The sequence below is a fragment of the Dryobates pubescens genome, chromosome 1 (genome assembly GCF_014839835.1).
Source record: "Dryobates pubescens isolate bDryPub1 chromosome 1, bDryPub1.pri, whole genome shotgun sequence".
NCBI classification, from domain to species: domain Eukaryota; kingdom Metazoa; phylum Chordata; class Aves; order Piciformes; family Picidae; genus Dryobates; species Dryobates pubescens.
Window position 1 is genome coordinate 32,889,309 of NC_071612.1, and position 20,323 is coordinate 32,909,631.

Genomic DNA, 20,323 nt, shown 5'->3' on the forward strand with positions numbered 1-20,323 from the left:
GCTGGAAGGCCACAATTAGGTGTCCTGGGAGCCTTCTCTTCTCCAGACTGAACAACCCCAACGCCCCCAGTCTGTCCTCATGAGAGCTTGTGTCTTGGACAGCAGAGCTCGTGTTGCAGAGATGACAATCAGTCTGCATTTTGCTAAATAAGTGATAGAAAGAGGTTGCTCAATGAGTTTGGGATGCTCTTGGGGTAGTTGGTTCAGAGTTGCAGCTTGCTAGGTGAAATGTGGGAGGTGATGAGACTTGGAGGTGGGGGTGAGATATGTGTGTTTCCGTGTAATTTCCTGCCCTTGTTAACTTCTAAGTGTGCAAAACCAGGTGGGTTATGTGTGGGCAAGGCAAGGTGTGGGGAGCAGTGCTTACAGTGAAGGTGTTAAACCATAGTGCTTTAAGCACACTTTCCTTTAGCTTTTGCCAGCTTTCTGTGCTGCTGAGCTTGCATGTTCCCTGACATCTGAATTCAGACTGACTGGTGACAAACACAGTGAGGAAGTTATGCTTTTTGCATCATTTTCTCTTGTAATACAGACATTGAATTTGCAGGTGGTGAGTGGTATGGATGATAATGCTGAGACTCGACTCATGGGAAAGATGAAGTGGGTCTTGACTGCAACCTTTGTAGTGCCTCAGAGAAGCCCTTTCCGTTGTGTGATGCTCACATCCGTGGCCGTTAGGTGGCAATATGAACTTCTGAGAGTCAAATCCAACTCGAAATTGTAAAGTGCAGGCTTGGAGGCTGGTTGCAAGGCAACATGTGTGGATTTAATTTTTTAAAATTGTGTTTTGAATATTTTACTTATTTATTTTTTAAAGGTATGTCCTTGATGATCAATACACAAGCTCTTCAGGGGCTAAGTTTCCTGTGAAGTGGTGCCCCCCAGAAGTTTTTAACTACAGCAGATTCAGCAGCAAGTCAGATGTCTGGTCCTTTGGTAAGGCATTACAGAATCACAGAATTAACCAGGTTGGAAAAGACCTCTGAGATCATCCAGTCCAACCTATCACCCAACACCATCTAATCAACTAAACCATGGCACCAAGTGCCTCATCCAGGCTTTTTTAAACACTTCTAGGGACAGTGACTCCACCACCTCCCTGGGCAGCACATTCCAATGGCCAATCTCTCTTGCTGGGAAGAATTTCTTCCTAAACTCCAGCCTAAACCTCCCCTGGCACAGCTTGAGACTGTGTCCTCGTGTTCTGGTGCTGGTTGCCTGGGAGAAGAGACCAATCCCCACCTGGCTGTAACCTCCCTTCAGGTAGTTGTAGAGAGCAAGAAGGTCTCCCCTGAGCCTCCTCTTCTCCAGGCTAAGCAACCCCAGCTCCCTCAGCCTCCGCTCACAGGGCTTGTGCTCCAGACCCCTCACATCCAGCCTGGCCTTAAAATCTTCCAGGCATGGGGCTTCCACCTGGGCAACCTGTTCCAGTGTCTCACCACCCTCATGGTGAAGAACTTCTTCCCAATGTCTAATCTAAATCTCCCCTCCTCTAGCTTAGATCCATTTGCCCTAGTCCTATCACTACCAAACACCCTAAAAAGTCCCTCCCTAGCTTTCTTCATTCATCATTGAAAGAAAAAGGTTCCCCCCACCACCACTTTATCAATAACAGTTGAGCTTCAGCTATTGGGAAGGATTCAGTCATGTGAGAAGCAGCTCAGAGAAACCATTAGTCACTGTTTTATGCTTGCATGAAGTTCCCCAGAGACCTTTTAGAACTGTTACTCAAGTAGCATAGGTTTTAATAAATAAGATCATAGAATAGAATCATAGAATGGCTTAGGCTGGAAGGGATCCTAAAGATCATTGACTCCAACCTCCCCACCATGGGCAGGGACACCTCTCAACTAGACTCAGCTGCTCAAGGCCTCATCCAAACTGGTCTTGAGCACCCCCAGGGAGGAGGCAGCCACAACTTCCCTGGGCAGCCTGTTCCAGAGTCTCACCACCCTCCTACTGAAGATCTTCTTCCTAAGATCCAGTCAAAACCTACCCTTCCTCAGCTTCAAACCATTCCCCCTTCTCCTGTTTTTAGACACCTTGATGAAAAGTCCCTCTGCAGCCTTCCTGTAGGATCCCTTCAGGTCCTGGAAGGTAGCTCTAAGGTCTTCCCAGAGTCTTCTCTTCTCCAGGCTGAACACACCCAGCTCCCTCAGCCTAACGTCACAGCAGAGGTGTTGCAGGCCTTGAATCATCTTTGTGACCTCCTCTGGACTCCCTCCAACAGCTCTGTGTTCTTCTCATGCTGGGGACACCAGAACTGGAGACAGTATTGGAGGTGTGGTCTCAGCAGAGCAGAGCCAAGGGGCAGAATCCCCTCTCTTGCCCTGCTGGCCACACTCCTCTGGCTACACCCCCAATCACAGCCTGCTGGGCTGCATGAGGGCACTGCTGGCTCATGCTGAGCTTCTCATCAATCAGCACCCCCAAGTCTCTTTTGAGATGTCTTCAGCAATGACAGGTGAACACTTCCTAGAACGTGGATCTCAACCTATTTACCTATCAGCAATCCTGAGCCCCCAACTCAAAACAAGAACAACTTGTAAGAGGTCCTTTGCTTACTTTCTTAACATTTTTTTATTTATTTGTTTTCTTTTAGGTGTTTTAATGTGGGAAGTATTTACAGAAGGAAAAATGCCCTTTGAAAAAAGCTCCAACTATGAAGTGGTAACAATGGTTAGCCAAGGACACCGTCTGTATCGGCCCAAACTTGCCTGTAAGCAGGTGTATGAAATGATGATGATGTGCTGGCAGGAGGTAAATACTTGATTTTTCTGTCTTTTCATTGAAAAACACACACACAAAAAAAAAGGGGGGGGGAATGTCAATCTAGGCCACACCTTGAGTCCAGTTCTGGGTCCCTCAATTTTAGAAGGACATTGAGACACTTGAACGTGTCCAGAGAAGGGCAATGAGGCTGGGGAGAGGCCTTGAGCACAGCCCTGTGAGGAGAGGCTGAGGGAGCTGGGGTTGCTTAGCCTGGAGAAGAGGAGGCTCAGGGGAGACCTCCTTGCTCTCTGCAACTCCCTGAAGGGAGGTTGTAGCCAGGAGAGTGTTGGTCTCTTCTCCCAAGCAACCAGCACCAGAACAAGAGGACACAGTCTCAAGCTGTGCCAGGGGAAGTTTAGGCTGGAGGTGAGGGGAAAGTTATTTGCAGAGAGAGTAATTGGCCATTGGAATGTGCTGCCCAGGGAGGTGGTGGAGTCCCCATCCCTGGTGGTATTCAAGTGGGATTGGAGGTGGCACTTGAAGCCATGGTTTAGTTAGTCATGAGGTGTTGGGTGACAGGTTGGACTTGATGATCTCTGAGGTCTTTTCCAACCTTATTTATTCTATGATTCTACTTTCAGAAACCAGAAGGGCGCCCGACTTTTGAAGACCTGCTTCACACAATCGTTGACATTGCAGAGGGGGAAGATGCTTTCTGAAAAACAACAACAGCAAAGACAACAGTGGTACAAGTCCAGGAGAGAAGCCACTTCCCAGAGATGTGTGGCTTGACCATTTCTTGTTAACAGCTTCGTTGTGTAAGCTGCTGGATGTTGCTAAACAGCATGGAGAACCTGTAGCAGCTGATACAGAACACAGAATACAGAATTAACCAGGTTGGAAAAGACCTTCAAGATCATCAAGCCTAACCTATCACCCAACACCATCTAATCAACTAAACCATGGCACTAAGTGCTCATCCAGTCTCTTTTTAAACACTTCCACTGGGTGACTCCTCCCTGGGCAGCACATTCCAATGGCCAATCTCTCTTTCTGTGATGAATTTCTTCCTAACATCCAGCCCAAATCTCCCCTGGTGCAGCTTGAGACTGTGTCCTCTTGTTCTGTTACACTTCACAGAGGAGTTTTGCCTGAAGTTCTGAAATACTGCCAGCCTCTATATCCTCTGGAAAGTCAGCATTGCATAGAGAGAGAGAAAATGTGACCAAAGCCCAGGAGCCTCATTTGCATTTAGTGGGTTGGGTTTGTGTACATACAGTCCTCTGAGTTTCTCTTTATCCAGACAGTAGTAGTAGTGGTAATTTGCATGCTTAAAAATTGAGGGTATCTATAAATGGCTATTTACTGACATTGAACCATTTCCAGAGATACTCCAGAAACGTTTTCTCTGTTGCTGGGTGTTTTAGGATACACCAAGAACACAAAACATCTTCCATTTGCACATAGTGGGCTGTTAACAGCACAGTCTTCAGTGTAGTGTAACACTCAAAAAAGCTTTGCTTCTGCACTGAGCTGTGATGTGCCCCAAGCCATTCTAGGCTGCTTGGTCAACCGGAGACCTCCCATATGTAGTCTTGATGTTTGTGGACAGCTAAGTCCCTGATTGGTCAACCAGAGACCTCCCATATGTAGTCTTGATGTTTGTGGACAGCTAAGTCCCTGCTTGGTCAACCAGAGACCTCCCACATGTAGTCTTGATGTTTGTGGACAACTAAGTCCCTGCTTGGACAGCCTGAGACCTCCCATACGTGGTCATGGTGTTACTTGAGTCCAACCTTCAGCACAACTGGCTGTCAGTGTACCATAGAACCTTGGTTTGGATTGATTCTCAAATAATTTATATGCTGTATATGTATTGTAAATATATAAATTCAGTGCATTTATTTATCTAGAAAGTGTGTTTTCCTCTTGGAATTTTCATGCACAAGTTTGTCCTACCTTCAGTTATGTGTGGTGGTATAAATGGCAGTAAACTCTCAAGTATCTAAGGGAGGCTTCTCTTTCTTTCAGTTGCCTGCATATACAGCAATCATAGAATCAACCAGGTTGGAAGAGACCTTTGAGATCATTGAGTCAAACCTATCATCCAATACCATCTAATCAACTAAACCATGGCACCAAGCACCCCATCCAGCCTCCTCATAAATGCCTCCAGTGACAGTGACTCCACCACCTCCTTGGGCAGCACATTCCATGGCCAATTACTCTTTCTGGGAAGAATTTCCTCCTAACATCCAGCCTAAACCTCCCCTGGCACAGCTTGAGACTGTGTCCTCTTGTTCTGGTGCTGGTTGCCTGGGAGAAGAGACCAATCCCCACCTGGCTACAACCTCCCTTCAGGTAGTTGTAGACAGCAAGAAGGTCTCCTCTAAGCAACCCCAGCTCCCTCAGCCTCTCCTCATAGGGCTGTGGTCCAAAACCCTCCCCAGCTTTGTTGCCCTTCTCTGAACACGTTCCAGCAGCTCAACATCTGTCCTCATCCAGTCCAACCTATCAGCCAGCCCTATCCAATCAACAAGACCATGGCACTAAGTGCCATCCAGGCTTTTCTTGAAGAACTCCAGGGACGGTGACTCCACCACCTCCCTGGGCAACCTGTGCCAGTCTCTCACCACCCTTATGGAGAAGAACTTCTTCCTAAGAACCAATCTGAATCTACCCATTTCTAGTTTTGTCCCATTCCCCCCAGTCCTGTCATTCCCTGACACCCAAAAAAGTCCCTCTCAAGCTTCCAGTTAACCAGGCTGGGTATTGTTTTATTTGTTTAGTTTGGGGTTGGGTTAGGTAGCTTTGGTTTTTTGTTTTGTGTGTGGTTTTTATTTGTTTGGTTTGTTGTTTTTTTCAAAAGAAGGTCAGTAGGTGGGGGTCAAGCAGTATTTGTTTACCCCATTTCCTATCAGAGCTCAGCCTAGGGCTACTTACCTTTGGGTTTTAGTTTTGTGGGGTTTCTTATGGAAAAGCCTGCATTGCTGCCTTCTAAGAAGAAAGTTCATCGTGATCAACGACTCTGTTCAGATGAGTGTGTGGCAGCAAATTCCAGTGCTGGGAAATGTCAGTGATGCCCTCCTCTAGCTTGGATCCATTCCCCCCAGTCCTATCACTCCCTGACACCCTAAAAAGTCCTTCCCCAGCTTTCTTGTAGCCCCCTTCAGACACTAGAAGGCCACAATTAGGTCTCCTCAGAGCTTTCTCTTTTCCAGACTGAACAGCCCCAACTCCCTCAGTCTGTCACAGTATCCTCGAGGATCATTGAGTCCAACCTGTCACCACAGACCTCATAACTAGACCATGGCACCAAGTGCCATGTCCAATCCCCTCTTGAACACCTCCAGGGATGGTGACTCCACCACCTCCCTGGGCAGCACATTCCAATGGCGAATGACTCGCTTGGCAAAGAACTTTCTCCTCACCTTGAGTCTAAACTTCCCCTGGCGCAGCCTGAGACTGTGTCCCCTTGTTCTGGTGCTGGTTGCCTGGGAGAAGAGACCAACCCCTTCCTGGCTACAACCACCTTTCAGGTAGTTGTAGATGGCAATGAGGTCACCCTCATAGCAGAGCAGCTCCAGCCCTCTGCTCATCCTCGTGGCCCTTCTCTGGACACCTTCCAGCACCTCCAGATCCTTCCTGTAATAGAGGCTCCAGAACTGGACACAGTGCTCGAGGTGGGGTCTCACCAGAATGAAGTAGAGGGGGAGAATCACCTCCCTTGACCTGCTGGCTATGCTTCTCTTGCTGCTGCCCAGGCTCTGGGTGGCTTTCAACCAAACCCCCATTTAGAATCCACTTTTTTTGTGCACAGGACCAAGCTGCTAAACCCAAGGTGATTCTCTTTGGACCTAAGAGATAGTATTTAAATGCTTCCTAGAAATAGGAATTACACTTCTTTTTATCCCTTGCTTTTAAAACAAAAAACCACATAGCATTTAATACATAACCCATTAATAATTTATTACAAGAGAAATATTAGCAGAGTGTCACCAAAACTTGAAGCTATTCTAAGCTAGTAACTGAATATAAATATTTTCCAAAATAATATCTCTTCTAGCAAATGGATTTTATACCCAAAAAAACCCACCCTGATTTATTTCTTAACATGACAGCCTTCCTGTAAACCAGGAAAAGAAGCATCCATTTGGCTTTCTGATGCAAGAAAATAACAGTCTTGGTGTAAGAAAATAGCATTCTTTTCCAGGGAGATTTGATTTATGTATAAAAGCAGATCTAGAGGTCCAGTAAAAAAAAAATACAGAATTTTCCCTTGGTTGATTGACTCCAGGAGTTGGTATAAAAAGAGTCCAGACCTTACAACACATCCATTCAACAATTGCAGAATAGAATTAAGCAGGTTGAGAAAGACCTTCGAGATCATTGAGTCCAATCTATCACCCAGCACCATCTAATCAACTAAACCATGGCACCAAGTGCCTCATCCAGGCTCTTCCTAAACACTTTCATGATGGGAAAAATCCACTTTGTAAGCATAGCTTACAGAGCTTTTGTAAGCATAGCTTAGGAAGAACATTCTTGCCTGCTGAAATCCTCCAGGAAGAGATACTGCATGAGAAAGGGACAAGACTGCTCACTGCCTGGCATCCAATTAGGTTTCTGTCATGTTTATTACTGAACCTTTTCCTTAGTTACTACTGACAGCTGGCACAAAGGAGTGGCCCACATGTAAGTGGCCTCACAGATGGTTTGCCAGGGAATTGCAGAGGAGAAGAGCAATCTGCTGGACAGAGGTAGGCTGAGCCTGCAGTTACAGAATTAACCAGGTTGGGAAAGACCTTTGAGATCATTGAGTCCACCCTATCACCCAACATCATCTAATCAACTAAACCATGGCACCAAGTGCCTCTTCCAGTCTCTTCTTAAACACTTCCACCTCCCTGGGCAGCACATTTCCAATGGCCAATCTCTCTTGCTGGGAAGAACTTCTTTCTAACACCCAGCCTAAACCTCCCCTGGCACAGCTTGAGACTGTGTCCTCTTGATCTGGTGCTGATTGCCTGGGAGAAGAGACCAACCCCCACCTGGCTACAACCTCCCTTCAGGGAGTTGTAGAGAGCAATAAGGTCTCCCCTGAGCCTCCTCTTCTCCAGGCTAAGCAACCCCAGCTCCCTCAGCCTCTCCTCACAGGGCTGTGCTCCAGACCCCTCCCCAGCCTCGTTGCCCTTCTCTGGACATGTTCAAGTATCTCAATATCCTTCTTAAATTGAGGAGCCCAGAACTGGACACAGGACTCAATGTGTGGCCTAACCTGTGCAGAGCACAGGGCAGAATGACTTCCCTGCAACTGCTGGCCACACTGCTCCTGATGCAGGCCAGGATGCCATCGGCCTTCTTGGCCTCCTGGGCACACTGCTGGCTGCTGTCAACCAGTACCCCCAGGTCCCTCTCTACCTGGCTGCTCTCCAGCCACTCTGACCCCAGCCTGGGGTTGTTGTGGCCAATGTGTAGACCCTGGCACTTAGATGTGCTAAATCTCATGCCCATCTGTCCAGCCTGGCAAGGTCCCTCTTCAAAGCTCTCCTACCCTCTAACAGATCCACACCTGCCCCCAGCTTGGTGTCATCTGCAAACTTACTGATGATGGACTTAATTCCCTCATCCAGATCATCAATAAAGATATTGAACAGGATGGGGCCCAACACTGATCCCTGGGGGACACCACGAGTTCATGCACTTGGTGGCATGGTTTAGCTGATGTGGTGGTGTTAGGTCATGGGCTGCACTTGATGATCTCAGAGGTCTTTTGCAGCCTCAATAATTCTGTGATTCATGATGCTTCAGTGATGAAGGTTGCTTGAGAGCTGTGCTGGCTGAATAAAACATTGTCCTCCTCATGTACCAAAGCAGGGTCTTCCATGCTCTCCAGTAGAGTGTGACAGGTCTCATCCTCATGGTGAGGTTGTGATGGTTCCTTAGCCACGGTGGCCATCAACTGTCTCCAGGTGATGTTAGTATTTTTGAAAGCATGCAGCAGAAAAATACCAATGATGATGCTGCAGAAGCCACTAAGGGTTCCAATGATATCACCCACGTCCATACTGCTCCACTCCTTGAAGAGGATGATGGAGCATGTCACGACCGTGGTGGTGAAGCAGACGTAGTAAACAGGTGTCACTAGAGAGGTGTTGAACACGTCTAAGGCTTTGTTGAGATAGTGGATTTGAGTGCTGACTGAGAGCACCAAGACACCCACCAAGAGGTAGACCAGTGGATGGCGATAAACTGGCTTCTGCTCCAGCAGCTGCTTCATGGCAATGCCCAGGCCTTTCACAGAGGAGACAGAGAAAGCCCCGATGAGCGAGCAGATCAAAACGTAAACCAGGATGTTTGTCTGCCCTCTCCTTGGAGCCACAGCAAAAATCAGCACCAGGGCAACAACTGTTAGGAGAACAGCAAAGGTGACGAATGCTGGAAGACAGAGGAAAGGGAGAGGAGTAAGGGGCATGAGGCTACAGCCAAGGACATGCTAAAAGTTATTCAGTGTCCCGAACGCTTCTCTAGTTAATTGCAGTTGTATACAGACCTGGATCTTGCAGCTTTCTTTCCATCTCATCTAGTGAGGTGACCTCCTCCTCCTCAGGGGCATGAATGACCATGACTGTTGACCCCAAAAGGCTCAGCATGCAGCCCAGCTTGCCATGAATATTCAGCTTCTCATTTAAAAAATAGGATGACAATATAGCACTGTTGGGCAAAATAGAAGCAAAAGGGTTAGCTCCACCACCCATGTGAGATGTTCAAAATGTGTGTGAATCACTGGATTATTGAGGCTGCAAAAGACCTTTGAGATCATCAATTCCAGCCTATGACCTAACACCACCACATCAGCTAAACCATGCCACCAAGTGCCACATCCAATCTTTTCTTAAGGACCTCTAGGGATGGTGACTCCACCACCTCCCTGGACAGTCCATCAGCCTTGTTGTGAGGAAGTGCTTCCTAATATCCAACCTAAACCTCCCCTGGCCCAGCTTCATACCATGTTCTCTTGTCCTGTCACTGGTTGCCTGGGAGAAGAGCCTGACCCCTACCTGACTACAACTTCCTTTTTGGTAGTTGTAGAGAGTGACAGGTGGGGCTTGGTTTCTTCTCCAGCACCAGCATCAGAACAAAAGGACACAGTCTCAAGCTGTGCCAGGGGAAGTTTAGGCTGGATGTGAGGAAGAAGTCCTTCACAGAAATAGAGATTGGCCATTGGAATGTGCTCCTCCTGCCCAGGGAGGTGGTGGAGTCACCATCACTGGAGGTGTTCAAAAAAGGCTTGGATGTGGCACTTGGAGCCATAGTTTAGTTGCCAGGAGGTGTAAGGTGTTAGGTAGTAGGTTGGGCTTGATGATCTCTGAGGTCTTTTCCAACCTGGTTGATTCTATGATTTTCTTTTGAAGCTTTTTCACAACTGAAGAGGAGGATAAAGCTTCTTTGGAAAGCTTCAGTTCTCTAGGAGGAGATAAATGACAAGGTTCTACCACTGTGCATCAGCAGTACACCTGCCATACACTGACAACAAATACTTTATAAGTGGGAAAGTATATATTTGGAACCAGACTTACTCCTCCTATCCAGAAGCTTCACTTCTCAATAAGAAAATGATCTTTCTACAGAGGGACAAAAAGCATTATTTTTTTTTTTAAATTCATATATTGCTTTTCAATTTTCTTATTCAAATTCTCTGGTTTCAGTCCAGGACTAAAATCCCCTCAGGCAGTGAAGGGTCCACTTGTCACTGTTTGCCCCCACTCTGTACAAACCTTATGAGAACGCTGAGTGCCCCCAAAGGGGTAACTAAGGTTGCAGGTGCAAAGGCATAGGCAGCAAAGTTCACAGCTTCTCCTAATCCCACTGTGGAAGGAAGAACATTTGGGTCAGGTTCAGGTGGAGAGGAGGAGTAAAAGGAGTATCAGTGCAACTGTTTTGTAAGGCAGCAAATGTAAATCATAATCTGTTTTTCTCCACTGTGTGTCCAAATGTTCCTTTCATGATTATCTGACCTCCTCCAAACACAATAAAGGCTGCAGAAAATTAAATACCTTCCCCCCCCCAGCCCTCCTAGAAGCTGGACAGGTCCAATTCCATCACTTTGGACTAGGTATGAAAGAAAAGGCTTTTATGCTGCTGTGGCAGTTTTAGGCTGATGCCTAGGAAATTTTCCACAGATCTTGAGTAGAAAAAGTGGTGGAATGTAAATAAATTGCCATTGGATGCAAAAGAAAACTAATGATAAGCTCTGACTAATCCCATTGGGCTGATAACTAACTTTCTCAGCTCTTGGCTCTAGCAGATACTAGCTGGTGACTTCTGCTGGCTTGCTGACCTTGGCTGTGTTCTTGTTGTGGGCTACAAGCTACTCTCTGCTCTGCTCTCTCTTTTCCCTTGTACAGGATGGAGGGAAGGTAGCAGAGAGGGGGAAGCTGTTGGTAGCCCCCTGGTTTTGTCCGGGGGGTTCTTGTGTTGTTTATAAAGTGTAAATACCAATAAATCTTGTCTATTTGTACATATTCATTGCATTTCCTATTTCTAGACTGTGGTTGTGCTTGTAAAGAGAGCTTCATTTGCATCCATCCGAGCTAGCCTGGCAATTTTATTTTGGGGGCGAGGGGGTAATTTCAACCCACCACATCTGCAAAGAGCAAACATGATATTGGAGAGATGGGATTGCAGAACAGCTTCTGTCATGGAGGTGATTGCAAAGACATTTAAGTGAGATGAGTGAAAAATCAGGGGGTGCATCTATTTACAACAATCTGCTTCATGTAACACTTCCATACAGGCTGAGGGGAAGCAGGTGACTTACTTGAAAGCAATCCAGCCCACCAAAGCCATTCCTTCAGGTAAGAATGTCCACCCTGTCCTGAGAGCAAGGAAAAAAAACTGATCTGAGAGGGGATTAAATAAATGTTTATAAATATCTGAGGGCTGGGGGTCAAGAGGGAGGAGACAGGCTCTGCTCAGTGAAAGGGCAAGGGGCAATGGATATAAACTACAGCACAGGGGGTTCCACCTCAACATGAGGAGGAACTTCTTCACTGTGAGGGTCACAGAGCACTGGAACAGGCTGCCCAGAGAGATTGTGGAGTCTCCTTCTCTGGAGACTTCCAAGCCCTGTCTGGATGCATTCCTGTGTGACCTGTGCTAGGTCCTGCTCTGGCAGGGAGGTTTCACCTCGATGATCTTTGGAGGTCCCTTCCAACCCCTAATATCCTGTGTGATCTTAGCAAAACTCATCTGAAGAGGATGTTATCTGGTTGTGACATGAAGAAGATTGACTTTCGACTGATTTTTATCAATCATTCTACTGCTTTGTAGCTTAAGACTTCTGAAAAAAATAAAATTATATTTGACTAAAGGGATTCTTCCAAGCAAAACCAAAATGTTCCCCAAGACTTTTGGTGAGCTTAAGAATGCTTCCAAGTGCTTTCCCAGATCAGATCCAACACATTCATATACAGTCAGTTGCATTTTGGTTCTTATGTATTCAATTGGGAGAAATTAGAAAGAAAAAAGCCACTGCATGCAGATTCTTTCTGTTAAAAAAAAAATAATTAAATGATATCACATCCTGGGCTGCAGCAAGGGAAGCAGAGCCAGCAGGTTGAGGGAGATGATTCTCCCTCTCTACTCTGCTCTGGTGAGACCCCACCTGGAGTACTGTGTCCAGTTCTGGAGCCCCTAGGACAGGAAGGATCTGGAGGTGCTGGAAGGTGTCCAGAGAAGGGCCACAAGGATGAGCAGAGGGCTGGAGCTGCTCTGCTATGAGGACAGACTGAGGGAGTTGGGGTTGTTCTGTTTGGAGAAGAGAAGGCTCTAAGGAGACCTGAGGAGGCCTTCCAGTATCTAAAGGGGGCTACAAGAAAGCTGGGGAGGGACTTTTGAGGGTGCCAGGGAATGATAGGACTGGGGGGAATGGAGCAAAACTAGAGATGGGTAGATTGAGATTGGATGTTAGGAAGAAGTTCTTCCCCATGAGGGTGGTGAGAGACTGGCACAGGTTGCCCAGGGAGATGGTGGAAGCCTCATCCCTGGAGGTTTTGAAGGCCAGACTGGATGTGGCTGTGAGCAACTTGCTGTAGTGTGAGGTGTCCCTGCCCATGGCAGCGGGGTTGGAACTGGCTGATCCTTGAGGTCCCTTCCAATCCTAACAATTCTATGATTGCAATTCTGAAACCCCAAGTCCTTCTAATCACATTCAAAGAAGTGTTTTCATCCCTAGTCAAGATGGGGCTTCTGATCACTGTTGAAGCAGGGCAATTTTCAATTATGAAGCTCTCTCTCTTAAACATGTGTTCTATGACTCAAACCTTGCCAAGTTATAAAGGGTGTGTCAGTCCCCAGCAGGTGCAAGGCAGGCATCAGTGCTTACCAGCTCGGGGTACTCCTTTGTCTGCCAGCTTCAAAAGTCCTTTCTTCTTCAGTATGAAACTAGAACCAATAAAGATACTGGAACCTATTGCCAAAGCCAACCCAACATAGAGGTGATACTTGCTCCCAGCAAGTGTGGCAATGCCCTGGCTCGTTTCATTGAGCGTCCTGTCCATGGAGGCAAGGAGAGGAGAGTGCAATTCAGACACGCTGATGATCTGGCACAATGCTTGGCAGGAGTCATGGCAAGCCAAAGGCAGCTCCTCAGCACCTGGGAGGAGAAGGAGGACAAGTGATTCATAAACCTGGCACAGCCTCATCCTCACTCTGCTCACTCCTTTACATGTCCTCCCAGAGCACTTGTCACTTCTGATGATGCAAAGAGCTCATGAAATCCACATAACATACACAGTGCTGCCCCAGCTCATTACCCACTCCTGTAAATCACAAGTGCATATGTGGTTTTATGTAATCATAGAATCATAGAATTGTTAGGGTTGGAAGGGCTGCTCTCTAGCAGATCACCTCCTAACCTCTACTGGTGCAGTTTATTCTTCCTTCCCAGGTGCAGGACTCTGCACTTATCCTTGCTGAATCTCAATAGGTTCCTCCCTGCCCAGCTCTCTGTCTGTCCAGGTCTCTGAATAGTTGCACAGCCTTCAGATGTCTCAGCCAAGCCTCCCAGTTTGGTATCATCAGCAAACTTGCTGAGCAGACTCTCTGTCCCCTCATCAATGTCATTGATGAAGGTGTCAAACAGGACTGGACCCAACACTGATCCCTGGGGGACTCCACTAGTTACAGCTCTCCAGCTAGACTTGTCACCATTGACCACCACTCTTTGAACTCTATTTTGGAACCAGTTCCTAATCCATCTAGTTCCTAATGCATCTAATCCATCCAGCTGTGATGTTGCACAGGTTCTCATGGCAGACTGCAGCACACACAGAATCAGAACAGTGAATGTTTTAAGGACAACCTCTTTGGAAAGAAAGGTTTTATGGCAAAGACATGTTGAAATGTGAGACAGCTGATGCAGAAGTACAAAAGCTCAGTCCATTGTGATTCATACAAGGCATTGGATGCAACAAATAATTTTGCTTTCCATGCTTCCCCTGTAATTAAAGTGACATTTGAATGATTCATCCTGCTGAGTGGCATCATCAGTAATACACTCGCTTGTTTTTTTCTTTCCATGTGTGTGTACATTCCTAGGCTCTGGAAATATTGATGTTCTGTCGAAAGTACTTCACTGCACTTAATACTGTCTAGGCAGGAACAGTTAAAATATCAAAGCTATTAAAAGGTATTAAATTTGATAGCACAGAGTCATAGAAGAAGGAGGGTCAGAAGGGACCTCAAGGGTCATCCCGTTTCAGCCCCCCTGCCATGGTCAGGGACACCTCACACTAGATCAGGTTGCTCACAGCCACATCCAGCCTGGCCTTATAAACCTCCAGGGATGAGGCTTCCACCACCTCTCTGGGCAACCTGCTCCATCTTCATTTCCAGCTGACAATGCTGATACGAAGACTGGGTGATGTCACCCCTTTACAAGGAAGGAACTAAAAGGTCTCCAAGGAGATGTTACTGTGGCCTTCCAGTATCTTAAAGGGGCTGCAAGAAAGCTGGGGAGAGACTTTTTAGGGTGTCAGGGAGTGATAGGACTAGGAGGAATGGAGCAAAACTAGAAGTGGCTAGATTCAGATTGGGTGTTGAGAAGTTGTTCCCCATGTGGGTGGTGAGACACTGGCACAGATTGCCCAGGGAGATGGTGGAAGCCTCATCCCTGGGTGTTTCTAAGGCCAGGCTGGATGTGGCTCTGAGTAACATGATCTAGTGTGAGCTGCCCTTGTCCATGGGAGAGGGTTTGGAACTGGAATATGCTTGGGGTCCCTTCCAACCGTGACAATTCTGTCATCTGCTCCCAGTTGTCCTTTGCCACACAACAAACATACCACAGGAAGCTAGCATTTGATTTTCAGGCTGTGCAATCACATTTCCTTGTTTGCCAAGAGAGTTTCTACAGAGCAGGAGTTCCTTTGCATCCCTTCACAAAAATGGTCCCACAGGATGGGTATGTCCATATCCTGCAGCTGGAGATCAAAATCTCAAAGAACCTGCATCCATATGAAATTACTCTTGCATGGTATGTAGGGTAGATTGGATTCTGCCAGCCTCATCATTCCTAAAAGTTGCAACTGGATAATGTAAAAGAAATGGAATTTGCATCTGCACCTGAAAGTATTTTGGAATCCTGAAGTATTAGCATAGCCTTAGAACAAAACTTTGCATGTATTTAACTTTTGACATAATTATGAAAAGATGACATCACAAAAGAAAATTACAGAGAAGTCCTCTAAGCATCGATGTTTCTCTTAGCTAAGTCCTTCAAGGCACAAAAGGGGAGAGGTTGCCAGGGAATGAAAGCCCTTAGCTCTCAGTAGCTGGAAACAATACTAAACCAGACTGGTGATGGTTGTACCAGCACAGTCAGCTGCATCAGGTTTTATGTGAGAAGCAGCAGCAGCTCTTGCCTTTGAGTAAAAGAAGGCATGAAGGTAAAAAAAGCTCCTGCTAAGTATGGTCTTCTACCTGCAATGGTGAAGGCAGCTTTCTATCAGTGTGTTGGGTTTCTACAGTGATGGCCACAACTTCTCTTCTTCTCCCCCCTTTTTCTTTTTTGGTGTGTGAAAGGTGTACTTTCATGTAGCTGGAGATGAATGGCAGGCTTATTCCTTTCCACATGATACTACTGCTGCTTTTCCTATTGAATCCTAACTTTCCCCTCCCCCAGCAGACTTTGCAACATCAAATAATGAAAATTTAATCATGCCATCTGCAGTAAGCTACTCGGTGACTGCCACAGGATGTTTCTCTCCTTTTTGAAGCACAGTCTTTGCTCACATTTGCAAAGAGACAATGAGTTTCTCCCCTGGTCCACCTGCCAGCTGAGAAGAGTCCCTCTGAATGGTTCTCCTCTCCTTTCATTGTGCTGGGAAGCTCTTTCTGGTTTTAAAAAACGGTGTCACTTGTTCCATTTACATGTAAAGTGGGATGTCACCGCTGATCAAAGAACCACCTGAGAGCTGGGAAGGGGACTCTGATCCAGGAACTGTAATTACTTGATTGCCCACTGCCATCAGTCAGATTACCTGGAAGGACTGAGGAAGGTGACACATCCCTTGAGGCCACCTGGCTTGCTCAGCACCCAGTTTCTGTAGCTAAGCTTAGTTTCACTTCCCACTTTCAAACGTCAACAAACATGTCAGCAGAACTCCTCCTTGCAGAAATACTCTCCCAGCTCTGACTCAAGGCTGATAGCAACAGAAAAACAACCTGAGTTCTGGTGGCCACTGCTGTGACTTCTGCAGCGTTGGTATGATTTACCTAAGCCTGGAAATGTTTTCTCAAACATCTAAATATCATCCGTCCAGGTCAAGTAGATCAATGCACAGTCCCTGTAGAAAGCTTAACCTGCTGTCATTTTGCTGTCCTGCAAAAGCCTGGGATGAACCTACCTTGTAGTTCATCAGTGGCAGCCAGCTTGGCTTTTGTCCTGCCACTGAAGATGACTGGTCCTAAGTCATCTGGAAAACTATTTGTTTGGATTGGATGTGTAGTTTGACTATTTTTATTGTGCTCCTAAGTCACTTCACACCTGGCAGGGGCACAAAATGCCTTTCTCCTTCATCTGGGAAATCACACAGGGGGTTGGAAGGGACCTCCAAAGATCATCTAGTCCAGCTCCCCCTCTAGAGTAAATCAAGCAGGAACACATACAGGTGGGTTTGGAATGCCGACAGAGACTCCACAATCTCTCTGAGCAGCCTGTCCCAGTGCTGTGCCACCCTCACGGTGAAGAAGTTTTTCCTTATGTTTAAGTATGTTCTAGTTTGTGTCCATCGCCCCTTCTCCTGTCACCGGACATCCCTGAGCAGCCACCTGGGCCAAGGGCTGGCTGCTGGGGCTAGAAGTGGATGAGCAGCACAGCAACAAGGGATGGCTGCCCTGCACAGCCCCCATTGGGGAAAACGCATAAAAGACACCAAAAAGAGGGTTCCGACAGGAGCCAGCTACAGCAGCAGCAGCGCAGGAGCCACCCCGGCGCCTCCGGCATCACACTCACCGCACAACTGCTGCGTGACGTCACTGGGGAGCAGTCTTACGTCAGCAGGAGCACAGGGCACAGGGGCAGCGCGGGGGTTACCATCGCGGCTCCCGGCGGCGCGCACCCCTCTCCCTCACCTCCGCCCCTTGCCGTGCATCCCCCCGCGCTCCTTCCGCGCCCCGTCCCCGGCGGCGCGCACCCCTTCTCCCTCACTTCCACCCTTTGCCGCGCACCTGCCGCGCCGCGCCCCCAGCACGGTGCGCCTCGGCCCCAGCGTACCGCCCCCCGCGCACCTTTCGTGCCCCGTCCCCAGCGCACCTGCCGCGCCTCGGCCCCAACGCACCTCCCCCCCGCGCACCTGCCGCGCCCCGTCTCCAGCGCACCTCCCCCCGCGCACCTGCCGCGCCCCGTCTCCAGCGCACCTCCCCCCGCGCACCTGCCGCGCCTCGGCCCCAACGCACCTCCCCCCCGCGCACCTGCCGCGCCCCGTCTCCAGCGCACCTCCCCCCGCGCACCTGCCGCGCCCCGTCTCCAGCGCACCTCCCCCCGCGCACCTGCCGCGCCCCGTCTCCAGCGCACCTCCCCCCGCGCACCTGCCGCGCCCCGTCTCCAGCGCACCTCCCCCCGCGCACCTGCCGCGCCCCGTCTCCAGCGCACCTCCCCCCGCGCACCTGCCGCGCCCCGTCTCCAGCGCACCTCCCCCCGCGCACCTGCCGCGCCCCGTCTCCAGCGCACCTCCCCCCGCGCACCTGCCGCGCCCCGTCTCCAGCGCACCTCCCCCCGCGCACCTGCCGCGCCCCGTCTCCAGCGCACCTCGCCCCGCGCACTTGCCGCGCCCCGTCTCCAGCGCACCTCCCCCCCGCGCACCTGCCGCGCCCCGTCCCCAGCGCTCCTTTCCCCCCCAGCGCAGCGGGCGCGCAGTGCCGCGCAGCCCTGGCCTACTGCTCCGCGCCGGCGGAGGCACTGACCCGTGCGGCAGGGCTGGCGGTCGGACAGCGCTTCTCTGTGCCCCACGGTGGCGGGGCTTGTCCGCGGCGGCTCCGCCCGCCCGGGTCACCGCCAGGCGAAGCCGGGCGCGCCCTGCTCACCTGCTCCGCGGAGGTGGTGGCGGCATCCCCGCCACGCCTCTGGGCGCGTCCAGGCGAGGAGCGGGCGCACAGGAGTGACCCCGAAGGGGATTTATTTGGAGTAAATCCCTATAAAGTCCCAGTTCTCTCGTGGGGACTTCAGCGACCCTCCCTGAGCAAGGAATTCAAAAGCAAGAGCTCTGTCCTAGGGCACCTGGGCAGCGTTTGTGTCCACTGGAAATTTCTGTAGGTTGAATTTTCTCCTGTTCACAGCTGGGAGAAGAACAGGGCAGGTTCAACGCACAGTCATGGACAGTGTGTGATGGGCTTTGACCTCTGGCTCTAGGGGAGGTGAGGGGTCCCCTGACCAGGCTCTCCCAGCTTCTCAGAACTAGGGCATTGCCAGGTGATACTTACCCTAGGATGACTCCATGTGGTTGAACAGGCTCCAGGCTGTCATAAGAAACAATTATCTTTATTACCCAATCAATAGTTCCAAGGCAGAAGTCTAAGCCCTTGTTTTTAACATGGGTAAGTGAACTCTATTTGCAAAATGTATGGTTTCATAAACCATTACATAGAATAGAATCATAGAGCCATGCAGGTTGGAAAAGACCCCATAGCTCATCAAGCCCAACCATCAACATGCCAACTTAGGGCTGTTCATCAGGCTTGATGGGTAGGTCAAGAACTTCCCAGACTGGACTGTAAATGCAGCACATCTCCACAGAGCACCACAGGGACCTGCTGGCTTGAGACTAGCAAGAGCTATAACTATACTTTAGAGTGCAGCACCTCAATTAATCATCTTTGTGTTTGAAAGGTTTTCCCCCTTGTGCAGATTGGTGAAGTACAGTGATGGTGTCAGCAAAACAACTTGATTTGCCCTGCTTTAGGCATCCTTGACTTTGCAGTCCTGGAGTTAAAATGAGAGGTAAGCTTCAGTGTTTTGTTCTACTGTGTTTATTCCTATTTATTTTTTACCATAACCAGTGCTCTTTAAGTTAGGAGAAAAGGAGCCTTGTGTGGGGGTTGTTGTTTTATATTTTTCATTTAATTACCCATCCGCTTTATCTTGACCTTTACAAGAACTTATAAGGAAGGAGGCCTGGACCTGGTGCAGGCTGCCTTATAAAAAGAGTTTGACTTCTGTACATTAATATTCCTAAAACACAGGTTACTGCTACAGTGTTTAAACCAGTTCAGTTAAAATCCTCAAGCACAACCTGAAAGTTTGGGAGCAGACTTCCATCTCCTTGTACTATCTAAGCATGCCTGTAGTGAGACTGTGTCCTCTTGTTCTGCCTCTGTACTCAGTACTGGTTAGGGCACACCTTGAGTACTGTGTCCAGTTCTGGATTCCTCACATTGAGCACTTGAAAGTGTTCAGAGAAAGGCAATGAGGGTGGGAAGGGGTCTGAAGCACAGCCCTGTGAGGAGAGGCTGAGGAAGCTGGGGTTGCTTAGCCTGGAGAAGAGGAGGCTCAGAGGAGACCATACTGCTCTCTACAGCTACCTGAAGGGAGGTTGTAGCCAGGAAGGGGTTGGTCTCTTCTCCCAGGCAACCAGCACCAGAACAAGAGGACACAGTCTCAATCTATGCCAGGGGAGGTTTAGGCTGGAGGTGAGGAGAAAGTTCTTCCCAGAAAGAGTAACTGACCATTGGAATGTGCTGCCCAGTGAGGTGGTGGAGTCACCATCCCTGGAGGTGTGCAAAAAAGGATTGGATGTGGCACTTGGAGCCATGGTTTAGTTGTCAGGAGGTGTTGGGTTGGACTTGATGATCTCTGAGGTCTTTTCCAACTTGCTTGGTTCTATGATTCTATGCACGTGGTAATGTCTGCAGTCTGCTCCCACCCCTGACTTTCATTCTGTGCCTCCCCAGATCCGTGACTCTGCATGTTCACATCCCTGTTTCTGTCAAAACCTGTCCATTTTTACATCTTCCTGCAATCTGACAGCAGCACATGAAGTGTCAAGCTTGCAAGCAATTCAGATGGCAGATCTGCAGAGAAGAAGGGAAGTGGTAACAACCACAAGGGCCATAT

At 48.7% G+C, this 20,323-nt stretch overlaps 2 protein-coding genes across 2 annotated transcripts in view; one reads left to right on the forward strand and one right to left on the reverse strand.

The window, feature by feature from the left end:
- TEC (tec protein tyrosine kinase) overlaps positions 1-3,440 on the forward strand; it is a 39,906-nt gene extending 36,466 nt beyond the window's left edge. The window contains exons 15-17 of the mRNA XM_009899270.2: positions 818-936; positions 2,603-2,760; positions 3,354-3,440. Of these exons, the coding sequence (XP_009897572.2) occupies positions 818-936; positions 2,603-2,760; positions 3,354-3,431 (355 nt within the window). The 3' untranslated portion in view covers positions 3,432-3,440. The remainder of the gene's footprint in view (positions 1-817; positions 937-2,602; positions 2,761-3,353) is intronic.
- A 4,920-nt stretch (positions 3,441-8,360) lies between these two features.
- On the reverse strand, positions 8,361-18,323 carry NIPAL1 (NIPA like domain containing 1). Its single transcript, XM_054164885.1, is given in 7 exon segments — positions 8,361-9,150; positions 9,266-9,426; positions 10,491-10,581; positions 11,534-11,590; positions 13,100-13,369; positions 18,178-18,262; positions 18,264-18,323. Coding segments are annotated over 7 exon segments (1,365 nt in total). The 3' UTR covers positions 8,361-8,509.
- Between the last annotated feature and the right edge of the window lie 2,000 nt (positions 18,324-20,323).